General features: G+C 39.2%; 1 protein-coding gene across 2 annotated transcripts in view; it reads left to right on the top strand.

The window, feature by feature from the left end:
- MAP2K5 (mitogen-activated protein kinase kinase 5) overlaps nt 1-12,949 on the top strand; it is a 262,257-nt gene that overhangs the window by 42,303 nt on the left and 207,005 nt on the right. For both annotated transcript variants that reach the window (XM_005685146.3, XM_005685145.3), the window contains exons 5-7: nt 2,364-2,404; nt 3,403-3,470; nt 10,709-10,757. In XM_005685146.3, the coding sequence (XP_005685203.1) occupies nt 2,364-2,404; nt 3,403-3,470; nt 10,709-10,757 (158 nt within the window). The remainder of the gene's footprint in view (nt 1-2,363; nt 2,405-3,402; nt 3,471-10,708; nt 10,758-12,949) is intronic.

Genomic DNA, 12,949 nt, shown 5'->3' with positions numbered 1-12,949 from the left:
GTCTGACTCTTTCCGATTCCATGGACTGTAGCCTGCCAGGCTTCGTCCATGGAATTCTCCAGGCAAGAATACTGGAGCGGGTTGCCATTCCCTTCTCCAGGGGGATCTTCCCAAACCAGGGATTGAACCCTGGTCTCTTGCATTGCAGGCAGATTGTTTCAGATTCTGAGCCACCAGGGAAGCCCACTCAGTAACTCTAGAGACACACAGTTTTTAAGTGGTTAATTTACACTTTGAATAAGAATTTTGTTTAAGTTGTAATTTGTTTAAAGTAGGAGGGCTATTTGCTCTTATACAGGTTAAACTATTAGTAGAGTGTGTATGAGGGTAGTTTGGAGGACTTGACAGGAGTGTGGAGAAAAGTATGTTGTAGGGAGGAGCTTCTTAAAAGAAAATATATTAGATATGAGTGTTACATGTAGCCCTAGCACAGAATCTGCTGTTGTTGTTGTCTGTCTTAGTCTATTAGTCTCCAGTTAACAGAATTAGCCTTCAATGAGAAGAATCTATTAGCTTCCAGTACATTATTAAATATAGTTCTTCCATACCACATTTAAGTTTTTTAAAGTATGAGACTCAGTCTCCCTGTCTCTGTGGTTTTTGTAGATACTGTTGTATAACTCTTTATAGTTTTATACTTTTTTGCATATTTATCTACATAAAGTATAGATTTTATACAATTTTATTTTTATATAATATATATAATTTTATATTAGATTTATATGAATTTAGAGTTTATGGAAATTTTTACAGTTTAGAGTATAGACATTAGGTATGTTACCTGGGTCTACTGAGTTGATGAGAGGCTCTCAGGCCCCATGTTATAAAGAATCTCTAGACTGAGCAAATCAGAAGGACAGGAGAAAATGATTCTGTTCTAACAACAGGTCTTATCATTCCAAGTGACACAATTGTGTTGGATAGTAACTTCCCTGCTCAGGACTGAGTGCTCTTTGTAGTTAAAAGATATGTCAACTATTAATAAGCATGAAAATTAACTGACTTTATATAGTAACTTCTGACTCTACAATTTTAGAAAATTAAGGTTACTGTATTTTTTGAATACTGTTTAGATTTCCAGTTATAAAGATTTAAGAAGCCAACTGAGGAGCAAGGCAGATGTTAAGGTACCAGATAAGAGGTGATACCTGTCTCTAATTCCTTAGTTAGTCACTTCCTTACTAAATGAAGTTTATAAATGCACTGGTACTTCAGAGGAAATGCTCTGAAGTGTTTTCTTAGGATGTATTAATGGTCCCTAAAGGACCAGGCATCAAGTGTATGTGACTGTTGTTTTGTTCAAAAAGTTAATTTCCATTCTAAGAAAAGAGGATTTGGAATCTTAATTTTAATGTATTTTAGAAAAACAAATAAAAATGCTTTATTGAGGTTTAGATTTTTTAAAGGAAAATAACATAATAAATTTGAATATGCTTGATATACACAAAACTAAAGCAACTGATGTGCTTTGTAATTATTACCTACATCATCTTCTTATTTAACAGCTCTATTTCTTGTCAGAAACAGAGGGAAATACATGTACATCTGAGAAAGGAGCAAAGAAAAAAAAAAAATCAGATTCATCCTTCCCCAAACAATCAATCAAAATTGACGGCCCCTTAACATATAATATGTAGGACACCGTAGTTTTCAGATGGAAGCAGCTTATATAACATGGACACAAAGCTCTTTATTTTTTTAACATCTGATGAAGGAGCATTTACTGAATTGGAAAAGTGTTGTACTAATCTGTAACTCAAGATGATGTAGAGAAATTAATGTTATTTTTCCTGGTACTGCTTTATCTTTAGACTTAAATATTAATAAATGTCAAGATTTGTAAGAAATGTGACATAATTAATGATACCTCTGTATTTAGCAAATTTGACTACTTATTGCTATGCAAACTAGTATTCAAACTTGAATATTTCATAGAATCTCTAGCAATCTTTTTGGCATTTAAAGACCCTCCTCCCTCTCCTCTCCAAAAACCCTAGCTATTTTCATTGTAGAATAAGTGATAGCAAATATACGATGTAATAGAGTGAGGAAAGATTGCAGAAATTTGAATTATGAAAGGAATCTAATCATTTTAGCTCAGTTAACTTGATTTTTATATGTTTTAAGCAGAAATTGGAATTTATATGAGGCAGTGTCAGAAAGCTCTTTGCATTTATAAATGCTCACTCCTGCAAGTTAAAAACCCTGGTTCATAATTCCCACTCTGGGTCTTGGGAGCCACTTTTCAATCATTTCTCTCTGCTAATTTTGGTGTCACCCTCATTTCTTTTTAAACGATTCATTTTGAGCAAATTTGTAAATGGCCCTGATGTGTTCTACAATTTAGTCAATTACTGTTTCAGCCTGCAAGCCTCCTGGGGAACGGAACATACATGGCCTGAAGGTACGAATTTCAATAATTGTTTCAGTAAAGTTAGATGGATTTGTAATGCTGTGTTCCACTTATTGAAATGTCAAATAAAACTGCACTTTCTCAAGCTCTGACAAGCGATCCTTTTTTTTTTTTTAAATGGGATGTGGAGGGGGAGTCATCTGTATTATTTGTTCAGTATGTGTGTGTGTGTGTGTGTGTGTGTGTGTGTATAGGGGATTTGATCCCAAAATTTTAAAAACCTTTTTATTTTTGGAATTGTTTTGTTGGTCTGTTTTTTCAGGATGATCCTGGCTACTGATCTCCACAAAGATTTATTTGAGTGAAAATATAGACTTCATTTCGGTGATTAATTAAGCACATAAGCATATTGCACACAGAATACCCCCCTCTTCTTTTGACATGTTTATGCTGGAAACATATATCTATTTAATGTCCTTTCATTGTTCTTCGTATTTTAAATTCTAGATTTCTGCTTAAGGCTTTACATTTAAAAGAAAAACTGGCTATTGTATTAGACTCAAGTGTTTTATAATTAATTACTTGGACCTCATTTTTCAGTGAATAAGAGACATTTTGCAACATTCTGCCTGGTTTTAGAGCTGGAGGGATGTAATAATGTGAGATTCAGTATTGGCCCTTGGATGTATTCTTAATATACTTTTTTGAATACATTGTTTTTTATATAAAACAAAAAGAAACAGTGAACCAAATTTCTTCTCTAGAATTGAATTCAGTTCTAGACAATGAATTGAAAATTTCCCATTTATCTCTCCTTTTTTTTTTAGCACTATTTAAATATTTGAATAATGGCAGAAGCAAAGTATTATGTAATATACAGGTTGTACATTTTTTGTAACCTATATACCAAATAGTCTCCAACCATGGGTTGGTCTAGCAACAAGCTAATTAACCTTCATAGTGAAATGAGAAATTTGTGGCAAATTATAGGTTAATTAGAACTGTGTCCTCAGAACACAGACTGATCAAGATTCTTTCTTTACTTGTAGGTGAATACCCGGGCTGGACCCTCTCAACACAGCAGCCCAGCAGTCTCAGATTCACTTCCAAGCAATAGGTGAGAGCACGCAAGTAAAATGTGCCCAAACGCATGATTATCTGCAGAGCTGAGGGTGGGGAACAGGCTTGTGGGATGACACCTCTTTTCCATAAGACCACAGAAGTGTGTATGTGGCTAAGAAGAAATCTGACCAGCTAAGTAACCTCAGCTTTGGTATTGACTGAAAAGAAAGGACCTCACAGAAAAAGATAAACAAGTTGAACTGTTAATTTTGGTCTATGGAGTGGTTTTCCTTCAGTCCCCAGATTATACAGAACCAGAAAATTCAGTGTCTTTGACTGTTTCATGCTCTGATGATCTGGTTTGTAGGTTGTGTAATAGTTACTATTTCTGTCTTGCTTGTCCATCTTTTGGCAGTATGATATTCCACTGACGCTTCCCCAGAAAGAGACAAGGAAAGAGTAAGGTAGTGAAATTTAAATTGACCAGCCATGTTGTTCATTTTTGTACCTTTGGTTATATAAGAAATTGAGGTATTTTAGAAGGAAGACAGTTTTCATTAATTCATTCTGATGTTGTCCCAGACTGGGATGGATACTCAAGACTTGAGCCTCTGCAAAGTGCTCTTCTGACAGGCCTGAGAACTCACTTCTGAAAGATGAAGGTCCTCAAGTAGACTGACGTGCTTAAGCCGAGAGAAATCTAGGTCTTGTTTATCATACACTGAGTTATTCCGCTGGTGGACGACATCTCATTATTGTGCTTGAAGATGACACCTGAAGGTGCTTGTTCTGTGTGTTTGTGTTCACACTGGTGACTGAAAAGCCATGGCAGAGCCAGGTCACCCTTCCATCGCGTGCCCTGGTCTTCCTGGGTTTTGGGCAGTACTCTGTTGGCAGAGCCCTCATCTGCTGAGATGTAGCTTAGGCTTCTGCTTTCCCTTCCATGCCCCTCCTTTCCCCCTCCACCCAGATCTTGGTTCTTTTGCAGCTGGGCTTTACTGCAGGTAGAGTCTCTCCTCTTGACTCTTTCTTTGCTCTCCTGTCCCCTCCTGAAAAGTCACTTCCTTGGTTGATTTTTATAGCATCAGTAGATCTTACCCACAGCTTTCCTGCTGTGAACACGCTACTCTTGCAGTGTGTTTCCTCTTTAAACAGTGTTAAAATACATCCACTGGTTTTTCACCAGGGGATCATCTGTCTCCTGGTCCTGAGGGGTAGTTCGTTTAGTCCTCATCCAAGTGCTCGGCCCTGCTCAGCAATGCTCTGAAGCCTCTCTTTCATGCTTGTTGGGTACGTGAGCCATGGCCACTGAGTAGAGGCATGGGGACTGAGGGTCACTTGTTACAGTCTGCTCAAAGAGGGCAGGGCCTTTAATCATTGCCACTACTTCTAGAAAAAATGATGTTCAGTGATGTTCAGACAGACTATGAGCCTTGAGTGAAAGCAAGGATTTTTCCTGGTGTTTAGGTCAAAGTTCATCATGGTATAAAAAGCTAGATGAAGCTGAGAAAGATAATACGACAGAAAAGCAGTATGATAAATTTTCAGTTCTCTCAGATTTGGTTTTCGAAGTGAATTAGCTTGGCTTTTAAAACACTATCATTTATATTCACAAAATATTATATAATCTTTGAGTTGGAAAGAGACTGTCTGATCTAGTGGTTCTCAGCCCTTTGTTATAGCATGCTCCTTTAGGGATATGACAACTTCCCAGATAGTAATGGTAGTTTGCTCCAAGAGAGATTTTTGTTATGGGAGGAGTGTAGCTGGAGAAGTCCTACAGGTGGTTTTAATGTACCACCCTAGGTTGGCCGTTTTCTGTGCCGTGTTGGTAACTAATCAGAAGTATTTATTGAGTGCCTCCTAGTTATCTGGTGTTGTCCTACCCACCAGGAATACATTGTGGTCCTTATCCTCTGAAGTATGCTAATAGGAATATTAGACCACCCTACAGTATGCAAATAATTATACTTTACAATCATTGTTAGGAAGAAAACAAGCAGATTTTAAAGTGAAAGAACCTGGGCAGGCATGTGTTTAGATTTGAACTGGGTATCAGAAGTGGGAGGAGGCAGTGACATTCTGTTCCGGCCTAAAGGGTGAGAAGGACCTAGCCACATCCTGGACCAGAGAAGGGCACGTCAGAGGGGCGGGAGAGCGTCAGTGAAGGCCCGGGGGTGGCAGAGGAGCTCCATGTGTTTGGAAGGAGGCCAGTTAGGCTGGCACACAGGGAGGGCTGCTGGGCTGGGGGAGGGCATGAAGAGGTGGGGAGAGCAGTAGGAGTGATAGGAGAGAAGGAGGTGACAGGAGCCAGGTCGGGTGGGGCCTGGTGTTTGAGTTTTCCTCTCGGTGTATTGGCGAGCCTTTAGATGACTTTCAGCAGAAGAGCACCATGGCCAGCACTGTGCTTACAGAAGACTCTTGCCTGTGGTGTAGAGTAGGAGAAGGAGAGGCCCCCATCTAATCCAGCCCTCCTTGGGTTCCTGACTCCCCTCTCCTTGCCAAATGGTCGTCCAGGTGCTTCCGAAACATCCCTGTGGCAATAACGCCCTTTACTGGCTGAAGTACTTGTTTATGTTCATGTAGCCATGTCTCAGAACATTCTTTTTCATGAGCTGAGCTTTGTGTCCTTTTAGGACCCACTTGTGAAGACTGAAGGAAAGTTATGACCAACCTAGATAGCATATTAAAAAGCAGAGATATTACTTTGCCAACAAAGGTCTGTCTAGTCAAGGCTGTGGTTTTTCCAGTGGTTGGTCATGTATGGATGTGAGAGTTGGACTGTGAAGAAAGCTGAGCGCCGAAGAATTGATGCTTTTGAACTGTGGTGTTGTAGAAGACTCTTGAGAGTCCCTTGGACTGCAAGGAGATCCAATCAGTCCATCCTAAAGGAGATCAGTTCTGGGTGTTCATTGGAAGGACTGACGCTGAGGCTGAAACTCCAATACTTGGCTAACTCATGCGAAGAGTTGACTCACTGGAAAAGACCCTGATGCTGGGAGGGATTGGGGGCAGGAAGAGAAGGGGACAACAGAGGATGAAATGACTGGATGGTATCACCGACTCGATGCACATGAGTTTGGGTAGACTCCGGCAGTTGGTGATGGACAGGGAAGCCTGATGTATTGCGATTCATGGGGTCGCAAAGGGTCGGACATGACTGAGCGACTGAACTGAATTGAACTGTAAAGACTGAGTTTAGCCCTCAGAACAGGGCTGTTCCCTCTTTTAGGTGATGCATCTACCAGTCATCTTCCCACCAAACAGACTTCTATATTTCCTGTCTCAGTAAATTCTCCCACATCCACCTGGATGCAGACTCCACAGATGACCTGCCAGGCGTCCTTCACTGCTTCCTGGGTCTCTCTTAGCCCCGCATCCAATCAGTCCCTACATTTGTAGGTTCTGCCTTCTGAATCACTGTGAAGTCTGCTTGCCAGCATCTCTGTTTCTGCAAAGGTAGATCAGGCTCCTTCAACCATTGCTACAGCCTCCTAATAGCTCCCCACTGCAGTACCTCCTCCACGGTGTAGCCAGTGTGATCTTGCTGATGGGTGTTTTGAGCCCCTCATTCCCCACTTTACTGATCCATGTAGCCTTTAGTACCAACTGTAGCTTCCACAGCAGGTAAACCATGGACTCCCACATTTGGGTCCTCTGCCCACTCTAGCCCCCTGGCCTGCCACTCCCCATACCCCTTCCAGTTGATGCTCCAGCTTTGCTGATGAATACATGGTACCCTTGATGGATCACATTCCCTCTTACTACTGGGCCTTCACATCTGTTGCTGTCTCTTTCCTGCTTGCTTCTTTTAATCCACTCCCTCCTTTGCCTTCATCCTGGCTAACCTTGGCTATCTTTCAGGAACAAAGCTGTTGTCTTCTGAGAACTGTCCCTCATTATTGCCCGCCTCCTTGTCTATGCCAGGTATCCCTTCTATGAATTCCCATTATCTCCCTGTGCTTGCTTTTACTATAGTGGTTAGCACATTGTGTTGTAATCACTTCTGTCCCCCAATAAATTCTGTACTGTTTGAGGGCAGTGATGGTTGCATATTCATTATTTTTTTTAAAAAAGATTATTTTATTGACATTGATTTACAGTGTTGTATTAATTTCTGTATAGTAAAGTGTTAAGGTATATATATATATATATACACACACACACATATAGATACTCTTTTTCATATTCTTTTCCATTATGGTTTTCGGTAGATAAAGAACATGTGGTAATAGATAGAGTGGAATACTACTCAGCCATTGTTGAACCCTAGTTCTCAGCATGATGCTTCACACATAGTGATAGTCAGTACTGCTTGAATAAATGAGTAGACAGATTCATTTATATTCCCTCTAGGTTTTATCTCTGAATTAAATTCTCCCAACTCATTCAGCTTTTCTGCTACATTATTTCTAGTCCCCTCACCCTTTCACTCTTCTTTGAATATCTCAGTGTCCCCTAAAGTATCATACCCAGGTGACAGTTGTATCACACTTAAATTTTAAAAGATCTTTTAAAGTGACTTTTAAATAGCTCAAGTCACAGTTACCAGATAAAACATTGAGTCAATTGGGGCACAAAGAAATTGCCAGCATATATAAATGTAATTTTTTGCCAGATCAAGGTTGGTAGCCAGATATTGGCATAATGAATGAAATCAGTTTTTTCCTCTGTCACTCTTAAAGCATGAATTGGTCTTTGCCTTAGGTGGATGACTGTTTATTAAATTGAGCTTACGGGACTTCCCTGGTGGTCTCGTGGCTAAGACTCTGAGCTCCCAGTGCAGGGGGCCTGGGTTCAATCTCTGGACGGGTAACTAGAGATCCCATATGCTACAACTAAGAGTTTGCATGTTGCAACTGAAAGATCCCACGTGCTGCAACAAATACCTGGAATAGCCAAATAAATAAATTTTTTTTAATTAAGTTTACTCATTCACATGGTGTTCCTAGGCCATAATTAACTGAGTTCAAGTCCACTGCCAAGCATGACCTTTCCTGAACATCTTGGCTTTCTCCTATAAAATTAGGATGATTAAATTTTCCATCCATCTACTGCTGGTGTTTAGAAGATTGATGAAGTTGTATTAAGGAATCACGTTTTGTTTCTTGGATGAAAGGTGTTGTGTAAATGCAATGAATCAAAATGTTACTATTTCAGGTTGCATGACATAATGGAATCTCTGTAGAGAAACATTGCCTGGGCATTGTTTGCTTATTTCTGTTTTTATAATAATTGCAAATATTAAATTGGGACTATTTATGGGAATATAAGGATCCAGATGTTTTCCAGGAAAAAAAAGAGTGTATTTATGTTAGAGAGATAGACTAAAGTGATCTTGAGCAAGGTCTGTACCTTGGGTTTCTTTATATATAAGAAGTAATTCCCCCCTACAGGGTATACCCACAGGGGTATAGTTATTGTGAGCATTAGATCAGGATACTGCTGCTACTGCTGCTAAGTCGCTTCAGTCGTGTCCGACTCTGTGCGACCCCATAGACGGCAGCCCACTAGGCTCCCCCATCCCTGGGGTTCGCCAGGCAAGAACACTGGAGTGGATTGCCATTTCCTTCTCCAATGCATGAAAGTGAAAAGTGAAAGTGAAGTCGCTCAGTCGTGTCCGACTCTTAGCGACCCCATGGACTGCAGCCTTCCAGGCTCCTCCGTCCTTAGGATTTTCCAGGCAAGAGTACTGGAGTGGGGTAAGTAATAGCATTTAGCAGAATGCATGGCACATGCTCATCACTTGGGAAATAGTAGAGTCTGTTATTTTATTTTCAGCTGGTCTCATTTTAGGCAGTTATTTTATTTTTTTTAATATATTTCAGGTTAAGTCCTATTCTGGAGAATTCTTAACTGCTGTTTAGTGCATGAATTCTTAGATTTGGGAGGATGTTATTAAAGTTTAGAATCATTGGTTGAAGACACATTTTATAAAGTCTGGGGAATATAGAGACTAGGGGCCCATAGTTTTCATTTAATAAATTTAAGAAGTATTTATTAGGAAAAGTAATTATAACTTGGAATGGTCAAACTTGAAGTCTGAGGTTTTCTCAAATATAACTTATTAAGGGTAACAAATGAATGTGTGTGAGTGTGTGTGTGTGTGTGTGTGTGTACTACCATATAATAACAACCAGAGTAATGACCACCATTTATCAAACACTTAGTATGTGTCAAATCACTGGGCTAGGCTCAAGGGTGGGAATATATAGAGATGTGAGTAAGATGTGGTCTGTGTTCTCAGGGAGCTTCCAGTCTGGGAAAGGGTGCGGAGAAAAGACAGACATCTGCAGATAACTACCAAAGGGAAGAGTTAGTTTGGCAGATGGGGAGAGGGTTAGACTAGATAGATTAAGCATAGAGTTAACACACTTTAAATTTCAATTAAAACAGTGATGGGAAAAGGTACTATTTTATACACCACTCTACTAATTGAGTGAATGTGTACAGGTGTAACTCAGTATGAAGCTAGAAGGACTTCATAACATCCTTTGGCCACTTTCCCTAAGCTCATCCATATAAAATTTTACATAGTCATATATTCCAGAGAAGAACATTCCCATATTTCTTACATAATTCTGGAAACTGACTCTCATCCCTGTAGGAGAAGAAAGGAAAGAGAAGGCAGCTAAAATTGATTCGATGCCTCAGTGTACAGAACCCAGTGCTAGGCTCTTTGTCATATTTAATCTTCTTCTTTTTTTTTTCATATTTAATCTTCTTGGTTGCACTATGACATTGATATTTCTCCCACTTTATAGAAAGAGGAAATTGAGATTTAGAGAGGCTAAGTATCTTGTTCCAGAGCACACAGTGAGTAAATAACTGCGATTATTTCTGCTACATATTTGCTTCTCAGGAAGCTGAATTGAAACTCTTAACTATAATTTAAAAAATCAGAACTTGAAGTTCTGTAGTCTTTGCTGTGAACATTCTAAGAGTGCATTCTTAAGTGCTTGGTAGTGCTCAACATAAGATAGCCACTGAAAGGCTACCCCGAAACAGCAGAACTAATAGCAGGGAGAGGTCTCTGAAGTAGTCTGTGCAGCAGTCTAGCTTCATTATTATAGTAGTCTTCTTTATTGCTTTAGATTACCAACGGGCTTCAGTCTCTTACTGATGCCTGTGCCATTTGGCTACTTTAGAAAATATTTTACGTAGGGATAAGGATGTCAAAAGTGTAGTCTATGTCTACACCTAAAGCAAAAGTGTATTTTAGTCTAGAACGTTCAGTGTTGTTCAGAGGTGTTTAATGAATTTCCTATTAAAAACTATGCCTTTTCTTTTCAGCTTAAAGAAGTCTTCTGCCGAACTGAAAAAAATATTAGCCAATGGCCAGGTAGGTTTCATTACAGATTAAGATTTTCTGGTAGTAGTAACTTAGTGCTGTCCAGGTTTTTTTTAAATCCATAAACTTAATAAACAGATAAAGGGTCTGTAAATTTCTTATTGTCATAAATGAATTACATGGCTTAATTTGATTGGCAGAACAATTTGCAGCACGTTTTTCAAACTGTGCTAATGGGTTTCACTCCCAGCAGATTGAAGAACCATGCACACACCCTGCTGCCAGCTCAGGGTAAAAAAAGTTAATCAGTTCTGAACAAGTGTGTCAACCCATGGGTTGTTGAAATGGCCCTGCATCCTGAGGTGACTGCTTCTTTCATTATCTTTAGGGAGAAAAAGAAAAACTGTTAACTTTCTCACCTTAGTTCCTTCTTTTGTCCTGAAACTAACACTGGCTTTTTAGAGGACAGAGTCACAGCAGACCTTTGCCATTTAAAATTCCTGGCCTTCAGGAACCCTCAGTTTGTCCAGTTGACTGGTCATCCAAAGCAGAATGACCTCCTCCTGTCAGTGAGGGACAAACGGGCCTGCAGGCCAGTTATTTCTCACTAATTTTGATTCAAGTAAATGGACACATCTGAAATAGTATAGTGCTTTTAAACATACGCTGGTAAATTAAGCTACCTACAGGGTCCTCGATTCTTCAATAGCAACATAAATGCGCTTTAATGTTTGTTATAGAGGAAGCCCTTTGATAGCCTTGGAGGCAGGCGCCTGTCCATTGCGATCAAGCCTGCCTATTAGGCTCTATTGACTGAGACATCTGTGTCACCGCAAATAAAAGACTCTTATTGATTTTCTTAACTGCTGTTCACTTCCCGTCCATGTTTCGAAGGCTGAAATCTTAATTATCTCAGATGCTTATTCAGTGCCTTCACATGCTGACCTCTCCAAGCCTCATTGGCATTTCATGAATCAAGTGCTTGTAGTGGAGCATGTCAAGAAGACAAAGCTGGGTCCCCATGCTTGTCCTTTAATATCACCTGTAACTTGGTGGCCTAATAGATGTGTGTGCCTTAAAATGATGACTGTATGGTGGTACTTCTGGAAACCTTACTTATTTAGCATGTAATCTCTTGAATATAGTTAGAAAAAGGAAATTGATTTGGTTTTAACATCTGATTGTCATCCAGAGTGTGTGAATTCTAGTCCTTAACTATTCAGTGTTCAGCTAAGGAGAATCTGGTGTTGTATGTATAATCTTATTGGTCCCCAAATTTTAGATCATGTGTATCTAATAGCACTTTAACTTTAAGCAGCCAGAGTTTTTGTTTTGGTTGAGGTCCACGTATATATCCCCCTAGTGCCTTGCATGTTTTCAGACACAGGAAACAAAACCTAACTAAAAGCTGAAATATTGAACCTAGGATATTTATGTATCTCCAACATGTTTGCATTCTAGTTACTAACTGTAACTTATGAGTTACTTGTGTTCTTCAGCTGGAAAATACATTTCAAAATTGACATAAATTAAGAAGCTTTAACTACATTTGTTCAACCCAGGCAACGGAAAATAACCTGTCATAGAGTCTTTCAAAAATGAAACACAGTTTATTTCCAGGGCAAACAAAATAAACATTCTGAAATGTTCCTAGTATTCTGAATCTAATACCATAAATATCTTAGTGCCCTCAGTTAGGAAATTCTCTTTGGTGGAGAATTGTCATGGCAATGATTTTTGACACTTAAAGATTGTTTATTGCTTTCCCTGGGGAATGTGATAGCCCCATGTTAAACAGCGTGGGATTTCCTTACTTTTAAGGATTAGCCATTTTACGTTTACTTTTATTCACAAAACAAAACAAAGAACTCCCACCTTTGGAAGTCTTCAAAATACCTCCTCCTTCTCTTAATTCCTCAGTCCTTGGTGCTATCAGGTAAGTAAAGAGTGAGTGAGATTGCATTGCAGTGAGGTAACATGCTCCATTGTTGCGTCAATAAATTTCTGGGCTGAACACTGACACCACTTGCTATAGAAGATGTAAGTCACATTTAACGATACTTTAACACTTAAGCGTAGTCTTTTATTTTAGTGGTTTATGCTCTCAAGCATTAATAATGATTTGCCTTTCCACTAGCCTCCACTTAGATTTAATAAGGAATTCATATTAATGATTAAAAGAAAGGGGCATGATTCTTCAAGATAATCAAATATTGACAGGTTAGAAATAGCTTTCTGCCTGG

This window comes from Capra hircus, chromosome 10 (assembly GCF_001704415.2).
Source record: "Capra hircus breed San Clemente chromosome 10, ASM170441v1, whole genome shotgun sequence".
NCBI classification, from domain to species: domain Eukaryota; kingdom Metazoa; phylum Chordata; class Mammalia; order Artiodactyla; family Bovidae; genus Capra; species Capra hircus.
This window is presented reverse-complemented; position numbering and strand designations above follow the sequence as displayed.